Raw genomic sequence first — 12,897 nt, forward strand, 5'->3', positions numbered from 1 at the left:
ACCGTTAACACCCTCGTTTGATGTCCGGCACTCTGAATACCGAACACAAAGCGCATCACCCATTAAAAACCTCACTTACCCACATGTAAGTGTGATTCAATAAATTTAAAATGAGAATTACCAATAAAATTGCTGAATTCATTGATAGGTCTGTCTACAGAAAACTGGTGGAATCAACCAACAAATCAAAACAAGCTGTATATCAGGTTAAGACTAAATAATTGAATTTAATAAGCAGCACTCAATTAGATTCATGAATTGAAATCATACGTTCTTTATTGAATGCAGGCACACTACTTCTAAATTACAAAACAGAAGGCATACAACAAAACATTAAACAATTGAACTAGAAATGCCAGAAAAGAGAGAGTGAGACAGATAAGCCAGGCCTTGCCAAAGTGTTACTCACTCCAAGTTTAAGAGCCACAGGATGAAAAGAAAACCAGCTAAAAACACACAACCAAGGAACCGCCACCAAAATAAAAAGAGGAAACCTCTTCTTCCTCCAGGCTCTGAAACCAAACCAAACGCAACACAAAAACTTTTGCCTGTGGCCATCTTAAATACCTTACCCAGCTTGGCTTGTTTGCCCTGATTGGGTGAGGCAGTGGTGTCAAACTCGTGCCATGGAAGGCCGTGTGTATGCAGGTTTTCATTCCAGCCTCAGATCTTGATTATATAATTTGTTAAATTATTTGCTGAATTAGGGATGCAGGTTTGTGCACAATGGTGACCCGACATCTATGGTGACCCGCATTGTCTAAATAAAAATTTTCTTATATTCTGTGCTTCAATGCAGTTAAACGCATATGGCTGAATGAGTAATTGGACTCAATTAAGGCAGCATTAATTGGTTGGAATGAAAACCTGCATACACACGGCCCTCCATGGCACGAGTTTGACACCACTGCTTTAGGATGCCGACAAGATGTTTTAGCCTCCTTTGGGAATGCAGCCGGTATTGACTAATTTAGTTTATACTTGCAAGCAAGAAGGGCAAATTTTCTGCATCTGTACAAAGGCACATTGTCATCCCAAACCTTGAGGGTAAGATGAAACTAAATTTTCTTCGTTAATAATATTTCATATATCTCTACTTGGAATTGCTAGCTTGATAAATGGGTCAGTTAGGGCAGTGGTTCTCAAACTCGGTCCTGGGGGACCCCTGTGTATGCTGGTTTTCATTCCAACCTCAACAGCAATCCCAGAATTTTAACAAGCGGTTAATTTATCTTAATTAGGTGCTTTTTGTGTTTTAGAGCTGGGGTCCCCAGTCTTCTCCAGAAAGGGCCAGTTGTGGGTGCACACATCTGATCCTGAGTCTACTAATTAAGGTGCTTAGCAATGACTCTAGTGATTGATTAGAAGAATCAGGTGTGTACACCCACACTGGCCCTTTCTGGAACCCCAGCTCTAAAACATGAAAAGCACCTAATTAAGAAAAATTTACAGCTTGTTAAAAGCGTTTGAGAACCACTGAGTTAGGGTGTCTTTGTATTGTATATCGTTCGTAACCATGAATTACATTCAGAACCTACCTTCAGCATCTATGCTTTTTTGGTTCAGTTTGTATCCTTTTTACATCAGCCTTTGTATTGCTAAGAGTTCTATGCAAATTTCCTGAACTGTGCGCAGTCGCATCAACCTCCACGATGAAGCTTGTTCTGGTTTTGGCTCCACTCCAGTCATGCTAATGGGGCAGATTTGTATTGAAGCCAATTTGAAAAGGTGACTGGAAACTACTGTTCTATACAGTACAGCAGAGAGTGTGAGTGTTGGGGGATGGAAAGGTTGGGGTGGGGGGTTAGCTCCTGTGTGGGCAGGCCGATGGGGGCTGGAGGTACATAGTGGAAAGGGAGGGGGGAAGAGGTGGAGTTTACACTGGGTGGTATAGAAGCAGCATTCCTGCATGACTCTGCACTGCCTCTGCGGTGAGTGAGAGAGAGAGAGAGAGAGAGAGAGAGAGAGAGGGAGCAAGGAAATTTGTGTCAGAACATACAGTTGCTGACAGATGGTAAAATAATAGCTAGGGACCAAGAGTCTGTATTCAACTGCTGACTCAGTGAATCCGTATGAGAGAGAGAGAGAGGGAGAAACAGGAAAGGGATTGAGCAGAAAAAGGTGGGTCGAGGGCAAGTGAATGGAGAGTTCAGTTGGATTGTAATACCTGGTTTATCTTATTCAGCAAAGCTATGGAAACATTTTAATTTGATTTTTTTTTATATCAACTTGCCTGAGAACAAATCAGTTGGTTACATTTATGAACCCACTGAACCTACCTGCTCTTGTTCTAGGTCAGAGTTCAGAGGTGAAAGGTCACTTGTGAGCAATCATTGTAGCAGACCTAAGAGAGAAAAACCCACTTCATTCACTTCAACAAAAAGGTAAGAATTTACCAGCACTATGCATGTTTATCCTATGGAGTGGTTCTGGTGTTTTTCCTATTCATACAGTTTGTAATTTACATTCTTAAGATGTTCCTGGAATAATGAGAATGGGTGTGGTTATGTGTGCATAACAGCTTCAGGGTAAATAATTATAAAAGGATTGAAAACAGGTAGTAGTGGTGAAACTACTATGGAAAAAAAAATGTGTGTCTTAATTGTGATGTCCCTCAGAGTCTCTAAGGCTTTCAGGCATAGATCGCTGTAATGAAGTCTGGATTTAGAGTTTATCAAAACCATTTTTTTTTTACTTCATTGGTTTCACACTAAGGAAAATCTGGAAATCATACACACTTTTAATTTGGCAGTCTAAGCTGGTTTAAGATGGTTTAAGATGTGTTTTCAACACTTCTAGCTGGTCATGACCGGTCTGTGGTTGGTCAAAGCTGGTCAAAAATGGTTAATCATCATTGACATCATTATTCCAAATTTGATCCACTCCTCTTGCAGATGGAGGTGGTCAATTTGCCAGCTGTGTCCCGCGTGGCTGTGTGCGGCGGTACCCACGGTAACGAGCTGTCAGGCGTGTACCTCGTACGGGAGCTTCAGAAGAAGAAAAAGGGAGGGGCCGATGATGTTTCCGTGACGATGGTGATCTCCAACCCGCGAGCGGTTCAGCAGTGCCGGAGATACGTGGAGACGGACCTGAACCGTTGCTTTACCGCCGCCACGCTCAGGTCAGACGAGCGGCGATTTTACCACGAACTCCGCAGCTTCGCGTGTTATATTCAAAACGTTCCTATATCCGATATGGGCCGGGTTGATACTCTGATGTGAGATCGATAAATCTGTCCAAATTTCAGGGATGAGCTAATTAAACAATGGACATTTATTTCTTCTGGTGAATCACAAGCTTGTGTAGGTTGCGCTTCAAATGCCTATTTTATTATTTTAAAATGCTTTAAAAACAATTTTCCCCCCAGTTTAAGTCGCATAACTGATAATGTTACAAATAAGGTTTCAGGAAGAGTTTGGATGCTTTAACGAAATTATTTGGAGGTGCAGTATTTCCTTGTCATTCTCTCCCCATGTCTTTGTCATTGGTTTTATTTCTTTTTTTTAAATGATGGTGGCGATATGTGGCTTAAAATATTTTATTATTGTATATAAAGTATAATGAAGACAAACCATGAAAACAATATCAAGAACACCAATTTTCCCCCAGAAAATATCAGGGGTTTGGTATTATTAGCATAGAAACATACCTGGCTTACTTACCTTTTGCTGACTACGTGTGTTTAATCATAGATATTATAGCGTAAAAATAGCAACAGACATAATAAGAATGAAGAGTGTGTTGACGCAGATGGGAATATAAATAGAAAAGATAACATCAGGAATTAAAATGTCATCCTTTCTGTTTACCATCTTTTCCCTGATCAGTCCATCTTTCATGGAATTTTCAGGTTTAAGAAGAATGTTGCATGCAAGGAACCAGTTCATCCAGTCAAGAGATACAAAAAATATAATTCAAACAGATCCAGAGTGATAGGTATTACAGAGCTGCTACAATCTGATCTTCCTGGATCTATGTGAATTGCGACAGCTGAAAATATATAGTTTGGGGGGGACATGCAATTGAACTGCCTTTTACATATACAGTGCCGTCTGTTTGTTTGGCTCTGTGCTCCACCACATTGAATCTGAAATGAAACAATGAGTATGAGAGCACTTGCACACTCTCTTATATCAATCATCTCCCTCTCTCTCACCCTGTCTCTCCTTCTCTCACCCTGTCTCTCTCTCCCTCCTTCCCTCTTCCCCTCCCCGTACGTAGCGCCCCGGTCTCCGATAAAACCCCGTACGAGATGGTGCGAGCGCAGGAGCTCAACGCTCTCCTGGGGCCCAAAGGCGCGGACGAGGCCGCAGACCTGCTGTGTGACCTTCACAACACCACCTCCAACATGGGCCTGTGCATCTTCTCCCCCGTGGCGTGCGACTGGGTCTGCATGCAGATCTACAGGCACCTGCAGGCAAGAGCTGGCGCCCCGTGCCTCCGAGCGCATTCGGAACGCGCTGCTCTGTTGCCGTGCCAATGCAGGGAGCTGGACCTCTTAGTGTTAATGGATGCACTTCAGTTGGCCGGGTTGGAAGAGGAGATGCGCTCGTATGCAACCGCATTTTAAAGACCTTAATGTGAAAATGTATAAGTGACAACTCCAGTAATCGGAATTGTTCTTTACAGTTTGGCTGCCATCCAAATGAAGTGCATAAATCTGAGAACGCTTTGTTTTTCACTTGATATAATGACATGTTGTTTGCATACACTCCTGTGAAGTCAATAGATGCTTAATTTTAGAATACCTGCGACTGGCTATTATAACCCCTGCAACTGGCTGGCTAGATGCAATCGCAGCGTGCTAAATGTATTCTGGCATTTTTAGGAGTAAACTGGCTTGCTGTATTACTTGGTAAAACAAAAACAAAGGGCTTTTTGTTGCAGATTCTTGATTTAGTAAACTTGCACTTATAAAACTGCTCATTTTAATGCTTTCATCAGCTCAACATGCTTCATCCAAGCTGGAGAACTGGAGAACAATAAGACGGATCCTTTATTAATGCATGTTGGAAACCTGCAGAAAGGCAATGTGTAGGCCATTGGCGCTCATACTAAAGAGATGAATTTTGGTGTTCTGTTCTCAGAGGGAGATGCCCTCTTGGCCCGTGAAGTACTTGAGTTTTGAACGTCCAGCTGCTGAGGCCTTTTCCCTGGATTCTGTGGGGAAACACGGCTTGAGTGAGTTTGGCTCCAGATGCGATAAACCGATTAATAATTATGTAGGACTTGAATCCCTCTAAGTATTCAATGAGTGGAAACAACTGTTGTGTTAACTAAATAGAACTGAATGTGCAGGACAAATCTATATTTTCTGTAGCAATTGAGATTGGCCCACAGCCCCATGGAGTGGTCAGGGCTGACATATTCAACGCAATGAAGGAGGGAGTCCGACTCATGCTGGACTGGATCCAGAAATTCAACTCGGGTACAAGAACTACAACTCCCAGCATCCTCTTTGTCACATCTGTTACTGTATAAGCATGATCCTCTACTTATCACTACTATATTACAATACCCAACAGCATTTGTCACTATAATAATACTCCCATGTGCTGATGGTAGAGCTCATATGGACATATATTTTGTACACTTAGGTGTCCTGTTTGATGGCGGGGAGGTGGAGGTGTACACCATGGGGAAAAATATGGATTATCCCAGAGATGAAGAGACTCACTCCATCACTGCGACAATACACCCACAGCTACAGGTGCATGCTGCCCACATACCTCACTCTCCCTGCCCTACTTCATCATCTGTCCATCCATCCATCCATTATCTATACCCGCTTATCCTGGGTAGGGTTGTGCAAGGGGGGTGCGGGAGCCTATCCCAGCATGCACTGGGTGAGAGGCGGGAACCGCCAATCTATCGCAGCTGCTCCATCATAACAATCCTAAAAGAACATGGCGGTTAACAGTGCTTGAGTATGCTTATGGGTGCTGGAAAAAAAAGAAATCCTTTTTTCTCTTTCAGGACAAAGATTTCTGTCTCCTTCACCCCGGAGATCCTCTGTTCCTGACGTTCTCCGGAAAGACTGTGACGTACAAAGGGACAGAGCCTCTGTATCCCGTTTTCGTGAACGAGTGTGCATATTACGAGAAGGGCATCGCTCTCTATCTGGCCCGAAGGAAAACAGTGGCCGTTCCATCCATCCAGGTGAAAAGAGACTGAAGGGGAGGGAGGGAGGGAGAGCTGAGTGGGGGCAGGGAATGCCTAGAGGAGGAGTTGGTACAACCAAAGATGCAAATGGCTGAACTTTGCAACATTTTATCGCACCGCGAATGAAAGCTTAGCAGTTAAAATCACCCGTGTATTAAACTTACCAAAAAAAAAATCATCTCAGGAAATATTTAACGCACAATCAGTATGAATGTCTTAGAATAATTAAATATTACCCTTTTGTTCAAAATTGAACGTTTCACATTCTCCCCATTAATTGATGCTTGGAATTTCAAAATTCTTTGCGGACGCTACGCCGTTGGCTGTCGGTCAGTCAGGCCGGAATCCCTCCGGATGTCTAGCGTTTGCGCGGCGGAAGCGGAGCTCGCTTCCTTTCGGCGCCCGTGCTAGCGGATGACAGCTGTGACGCAAGCCGCAGGCTAATGCGGCGCGCGCACTACACGTAGCATATTTGACTAGCGTGCTTCACTGCCGCTAAGCAAACGCTCTGCGTCCGGTGCGATGCCAGCCTAGCGCCGCGGTGCCCCTGGGAAAGGACCAGACCTGGGTCAAGCACATATTTGATTTGGATTCAAATGGTTTTCTACGCTTTACTGATCTTGCCTGGTGTATTGGAACCAGTGAAATACTCTAAAAAAAAAAATAAATAAATAAATTAATTAATTAAAAAAAATCGCAAACCCCGCCTTCTGGTCATATTGGCAGGCTCAATTGCACCAGGCAAGATCAGTAGAGCACAGAAAAGTATTTGAATTCATAACAAGTACATGCATGACCCAGATCTGGAAAGGACCTTTGAGGCTTGCACCCCATTGCACTGGTCATATTCTGCAGATACCCTCATCCAGAACAACTTACAAAAGCAACTTGCTATCCATTTACACAGTTGGATATTTCTGAAGCATTTTAGGCTCAGTACAATGCTCAATGGCAGTACCCCACCTAGGATTTGAACGTGCAACCTCTTAAGTTACAAGCCAGATTCCTCAATCAGTAACCAACATTTTTACTCACTGAAAAGAGACTTCTCACACAGGGAATCTGAGGGATATACGTGAAATTTATTCTCGCACGCAAACATTATGATAGTATACACTGCTGACATACAATCCTTGCCTTGGATACCGCTTCCCCCTCACAACAGTACATTCAATACATTATGCACAGCGCTTCAGGAGTTTTTCAGTAGTCATATTTCAGTGTTGATCAATAAACATTACTGGAGTGCTTCTACATTCGTCCTCTGCAATACAATATAGAAGTCAAGGTTATGCTATAAACAATTTTACAGGACTCATCAAATCCTAATTTATGTAAACATTTGTATAGCTGTGCAATACATTATTGCTGCAATTTTATATACAATTCATATCATTCCATAAGAGCTTATCAAAAAAGTTGATTGGATGTCTTCACACTTTTTGAATAAAATTACTTGTTTTATAGTACAAATAATTATTTTTTCCCAATCTGTTACAATCAATGAAGCCTAGTGCTTAAAAGCCACAAACAATACAGTGGATTTATATTCAGTTGGTTTGACTTCTGAGTTTTACGTTAGCAGTGGTAAAATTTATATTTAATTCTTTCAGGTGTTCAGTTTGTACCTTCACCGTAAGCCCAGGGAACTTTATACATTCCAAACTCAAACCCAAATACAAATCAAAAGGGAAATAAACACAGGGACAGAATAAGGGGACACTGAATAGCAAAGCAATTATCAACAATCATAGTTCAACATAACTGGACAACAACATAACTGGACAAGACAGATGAATCTAGAAGTGTAATAAATGTATAAAAATCCATAAACTAAAAAAATACTTTGAAAAAAACTGATTCCAAACCTACACACACAACATATTCAAAATTAAAATGCAGCTCAAATAAAATACGAATGCACACAAAAATAAACCAATAAACCGTAATAATAATCAAACAAAACACACGCAAACAGAGCTTGTGCAAGAATATACAAACTGATAAGACTTCGCTCTTTGAGAACTCCAAAAAATAAGCTAATCATTTTTACCCTCCTCAGACACATTTCCAGTTTTACGGTTACATTCTCACAGAGAATTATTTTCCTCATGCAGTGTTATGCTAAGATGCGTAAAAGGAGACTCTTCTCATCAAGTTTACTCTACTTCCCTATACCCCCTATCCCTCCGCCACCCCCCCCCCTCCACCTCAAGCACGCCATTTTCACGGTCAGCGGGCGAACTGCGCTGCATTTCGAGCGGGCCGGGGCGCGGGGCTCCTACGCCACGCGGTAGGCCGTCATGCGGTAGTAGTTCTGCCGGTGGCTGCGCGCCGCCCACACCAGCAGGGCGGCGGCCATCATGTGCATGGGGGAGGAGATGAGCGCCAGGTACAGAGACCAGCCGAACGACTCGTCCACCCCCTCCTTGGGCAAATCCGAAACGCGGTGCAGCAGGTCCATCCCGGCTAGAAAGCAGCACACCGTTGCAAGGGTGCACATACCTATGGGGGGTGGGGGGGAAGGCAGGAAAAAGTCGATTACCAACGTGCTAGGGCGACGGTCACAAAAAAATATTGACCAATCGGGTCGCAGGGTTCCGCCTCATTCGGGAAGCGGCTGCAAACTGCAGTTATCTTACCGGCCAGCAGGTGGAGTACTCCAACACCCAGCGTGGGGGAGAAGCTGCGACACACGCAGCCGCAGAGTCCGATCATTCCTCCTAAAAGTACCAGGCCCAGGGAGACCAGCGGCAGCAGGAACTGACACCTCCACAGGTCTTCACAAAGATGACAGGAGAGCAAAGAGAGGGAAGAGGAGAGACTGTCAGTTAATACACAAGTCTCGCTCAATCAGGGACATGCTTCCAGCCCTTGGGGCTGTACAGAAGGGTCAAATGAAAGAAGTGAAATGGTTCCCACTCAAAAATGTTTTAATAAAAAACAATATAAGGTGAACTTTAAAAGCTGGGAAAATCAAGTTTTTTTTTTTTTTTTTTTGACTGTGAACCATTTCACTTTTTTTTTATTTGAGCTTGTTTTACTTGTTTCAACGCACCAAACCAAGTGAAGGTGAGCGTGGTGGTTTTTTTGCACAGAAAGAAAAACGCAACAAGTCTGTGCATAGCCTCGGCAGAAATCCGACTGGAATGGTTTGCAAATAAAACATTGTGACTCACATGTGCGTAGCAGATCCTCTCCGCTATTGTGATTGCCTGGCTCTTTGTACTTGGGCAGGAACTGTTGCTTCAATGTGAAGCTGACACACTTGGTCATTTTTGGATCTGAGTGGAATCAAGAGATTATATAGTTTACAGTTCACAGGTCACTTTAAAATATCCCAGATAAGTCAAACTGTTAACAAAATTATGAAACACCGAAAGAAACTCAAATTTCATTCAGTCGGCGCATACCGGCCTCCTTGTACCCGTGTGGATCTGTTGGCACTTGCACACACCGCCACCACAGCCCCATGGTCCCGTTGAGGCGGAAGAGCGTGTCGCTATACGTTTTCTCGTCGAATTCTCCTTTCAGGAATTCCTCCTGGAGCTCTGACGCGTTCCAGTCACCTCCAACACGAGGACTGCAGTACTGATACCACTGCTGTGTGCCCACTGCCACTGACAGGTAGACTGTCGCCAGCAAGCTCAGGACCGAGCCGATCACAATCGCAGTGGCATAGCGGTTATCCACCATTGTGCAAGGCGACCGACGATAGGACTGACCGGTTGCGGTGTAAAAGGGTATTCAATACGTCTGCGTTGCCTGGTTCAGGAGTGTAACACGATGTGTGTCGAAGGCGTGGAGTGAAGTCGGACAGGAAGACAGCTGCAAGAAGCAAATTTAGAGTTTAGCAAGGCGTTATCATCTTCTGCGCCACTCGATATGATTACATCCACGACTGGTGTACACCGTCCATGAAACGTAACCCAAGCCTAACCTCCTGTTTCGCTTTATAACTGTGTGTCCTTAATAGTAGCTAATATAGAGGCAGAACTGTCATTGTCTGAAGTGTGCACCAGCGCCCACCGTCGAAATGATGTCACCGCCCACTGGTCGTATTAATAATAGAAAAAAACGTGGGAGAGGTGACAATTCACAATGGATTTCGTAATCCCACATCAGTCGATTAAATAAAAACAGCAAAAATAGTTCAACACGAACAGCTGAACAACAGACTATTAACTTCGTAGCCTACCAGCCACCTCAGATGGGTTGCCAACGACCTAAACGGTTAGCTACGTTAGCTATAGCTATCTAGTCCCCCTGTTTAATGTTCCAGTTATATCAGCGGAACAAACCGCTTTGATCACTTTCTCTAAATCGCTTATATGCTATAAATAGTCAGTTGGCAAGTAGTTCGAAGAGTACGACAATAACTCACCCGCTGTACAACATAAGAACACAGCCCGTCGCTTAACTAACATAATACATTTAAATCCTCCCTGTTTCCTTCCGGTGTGTAGGGGAAATCCCTTCATGTGGAATGCTGTGATTTGTAGTTGTTTTAAGAACTATCAGCAACTCCGTTACCGTGAAACAAAATGGTGTGTTAGTTATCACAACAGTTCCAGTAAAAGTAGAGTGAAATGGGTTCCTCTCATTGTTGTTATTATAATCAGATGTGTTTCAGATGATGCATTCGCTCTAGTAATTGTGATTGGCGTTTAACAACAGTACGTCCCCCCTCTTGTGTATTGAAATAGATTTCACTTTCACGAAAATTCTAGCGAGCCTGATGAAAGCACAAGTCGTGAACTTCAAAACTCACTCCATATTGGTTAAGCATTATGAACACCCTTCAGACATCTTGGAACATTGGCTTAAAAATGAAAGGCAAGATGGGTTGCCAAACAGCAAGACAAATATTGGATTGTTATTTATTTCTTCATGTATCAGTCATTTCTGTAAGCCTATATTCAACCCAACAGAGGTTCAGGCAAGCTGATTCTTCACAGCTTGGTTGAGGAATCTTGAAGTGACCCACATTTCCAATGTCTGTTTTCTTTTTAATTCATAGTAAATTGAAATTATGCCATTTGTCATTTCTATAGGGAACAACTAGGGTTCATTATAATTTTTAATTTACATCTTATAACTTTGTAATAAAACCCAACGAAGAACATGTCACTGCTTAGAAATGCCTTTGATATTGACCATCCATATTAGTACTTTCCTGCAGGGATTTGCATACATTCAGCCAGAAGAACATTAGTGAGGTCGGGCAATGATTGGGCGTTTAGGCCTGGCTTGCAGTTGACTTTCAATTGATCCCAAAGTTGTTGGATGGGGTTGAGGTCAGGGCTCTGTGCAGCCCAGTCAAGTTCTTCCACATCATTATCAACAAACCAATTTCTATATGGATGTTGCTGTGTAGCTGGGGTCACTGTCATGATGAAACAGACAAGGGCATTCACCAAACTGTAGGGAAAGCACATAATTGTCTAGAATGTGATTACGTGCTGTTGCATTAAGATTTGCCTTCGCTGGAACTAAGGGGCCTAGCCCGAACCATGAAAAACAGCCCCAGACCAAGGGGTGTCACATAGTTTTGGTCATATAATGTATCAGTAAACCCTGGTGTGCAACTGCATTTATTATTTCTGCCACTAGATGTCAAACTGGTAACAAACATTGACAAAGAGCTGTCATTGGAATTGTAGGAAGTTAGCCCAGAATAATCTAATCTTTGACTCTTATGGGCAGTGGCTGACACTTTTAGTCCACACCCAATTTTATCTTTTCAGTCGTGGGGTTTCAGGTCTCAGGAACATCTCAGGAAGATAAATAATGCATAGAAATATGTTACCTGCCCAGCAATGCTACTTAAGCTTTGGCTCATAGTGGGCCATGGGAAATCGGCCAAATAACTAAGTCATTCAGAGAGAGCTGAACAAACAAACATACAAAAAAAAAAAGATTCTCACATAATTTGACATTTTATAGTGCCAAGTACGCACGTACACATGCACACAGGCACACACACGTGCACACACACACACACACATGCACACTGCCATTCACACACATAATCACACACAGCCACAACTACAAATATATAAAGGAGGACTGAATTTCATTTTAGCTTTCATATTGTGCCAAAAATGTATTTTTGTTGTGGATTAAAAAAAAAAATCAGTTGAAGTTAAAAGAAAGTATATGTATACAGTATATATATATGTGTGTGTGTGTGTGTGTGTGTGTGTGTGTGTGTGTGTGTTACAGATTACAAGATGCCAATATCTATTTTACATTCACTGTAAAAAATAAATACACAAAAAGGATTTAAAAATGCACGTTGTATCTATATGAATAGCACTATTTTCTTCTGGGCATGATCATGCAGTTTCAGTGTGACGTGCATAATTGTAGAGGGGGGGGGGGGTTGGTGTGAGAGAGTGCATACTCATTGCTTCATTTCAAATCCAATGCCCTAGAGTACAGAGCCAAAACAGATGGACTCCACTGTATATATAAAAGGCAGTTAAATTGCATTTCCCCCCCCAAACTATATATTTTCAGCTGTCACACAGATCCAGGGAGATCAGATTGTTGCCGTTTTAATACCTATCACTTTAGATCTGTGTTAGAATTACGTTTTTTTTCTCTCTCTCTCTCGACCGGATGAACTGGTTCCTTGAATGAAATGTTCTTCTCAAACCTGAAAATTCCATAATAGATGGACTGATAAGGGTAAAGATGGTAAACAAAAAGGGTGACATTTTTCTTTCTGAT

At 42.6% G+C, this 12,897-nt stretch overlaps 2 protein-coding genes across 7 annotated transcripts; one reads left to right on the top strand and one right to left on the bottom strand.

The window, feature by feature from the left end:
• Positions 1-710: 710 nt before the first annotated feature.
• Positions 711-6,412, top strand: LOC135259979 (N-acyl-aromatic-L-amino acid amidohydrolase (carboxylate-forming) B-like). Of its 6 annotated transcripts, none has more exons than XM_064344991.1 (8): positions 711-1,047; positions 2,295-2,384; positions 2,895-3,121; positions 4,222-4,417; positions 5,088-5,181; positions 5,321-5,428; positions 5,598-5,710; positions 5,977-6,412. In XM_064344991.1, the coding sequence occupies exons 3-8, from the start codon at positions 2,895-2,897 to the stop codon at positions 6,172-6,174; spliced, it is 936 nt and encodes a 311-aa protein (XP_064201061.1). In that variant the 5' UTR covers positions 711-1,047; positions 2,295-2,384; the 3' UTR covers positions 6,175-6,412. The 6 variants fall into 6 exon arrangements, with proteins under 6 accessions (XP_064201061.1, XP_064201064.1, XP_064201059.1 ...); XM_064344989.1 differs by lacking the exon at positions 711-1,047 and adding an exon at positions 1,451-1,768; XM_064344988.1 differs by lacking the exon at positions 711-1,047 and adding an exon at positions 1,451-1,728.
• Positions 6,413-7,223: 811 nt separating this feature from the next.
• On the bottom strand, positions 7,224-10,638 carry LOC135259980 (claudin domain-containing protein 1-like). The gene is made up of 5 exons (XM_064344995.1): positions 10,547-10,638; positions 9,576-9,990; positions 9,342-9,446; positions 8,805-8,942; positions 7,224-8,667 (listed from the first exon to the last, which is right to left on the bottom strand). Exons 2-5 carry the CDS (start codon positions 9,856-9,858, stop codon positions 8,444-8,446), a joined length of 750 nt encoding a protein of 249 aa, XP_064201065.1. The 5' UTR covers positions 9,859-9,990; positions 10,547-10,638; the 3' UTR covers positions 7,224-8,443.
• Between the last annotated feature and the right edge of the window lie 2,259 nt (positions 10,639-12,897).

Source organism: Anguilla rostrata, chromosome 7, assembly GCF_018555375.3.
Source record: "Anguilla rostrata isolate EN2019 chromosome 7, ASM1855537v3, whole genome shotgun sequence".
NCBI classification, from domain to species: Eukaryota; Metazoa; Chordata; class Actinopteri; order Anguilliformes; family Anguillidae; genus Anguilla; species Anguilla rostrata.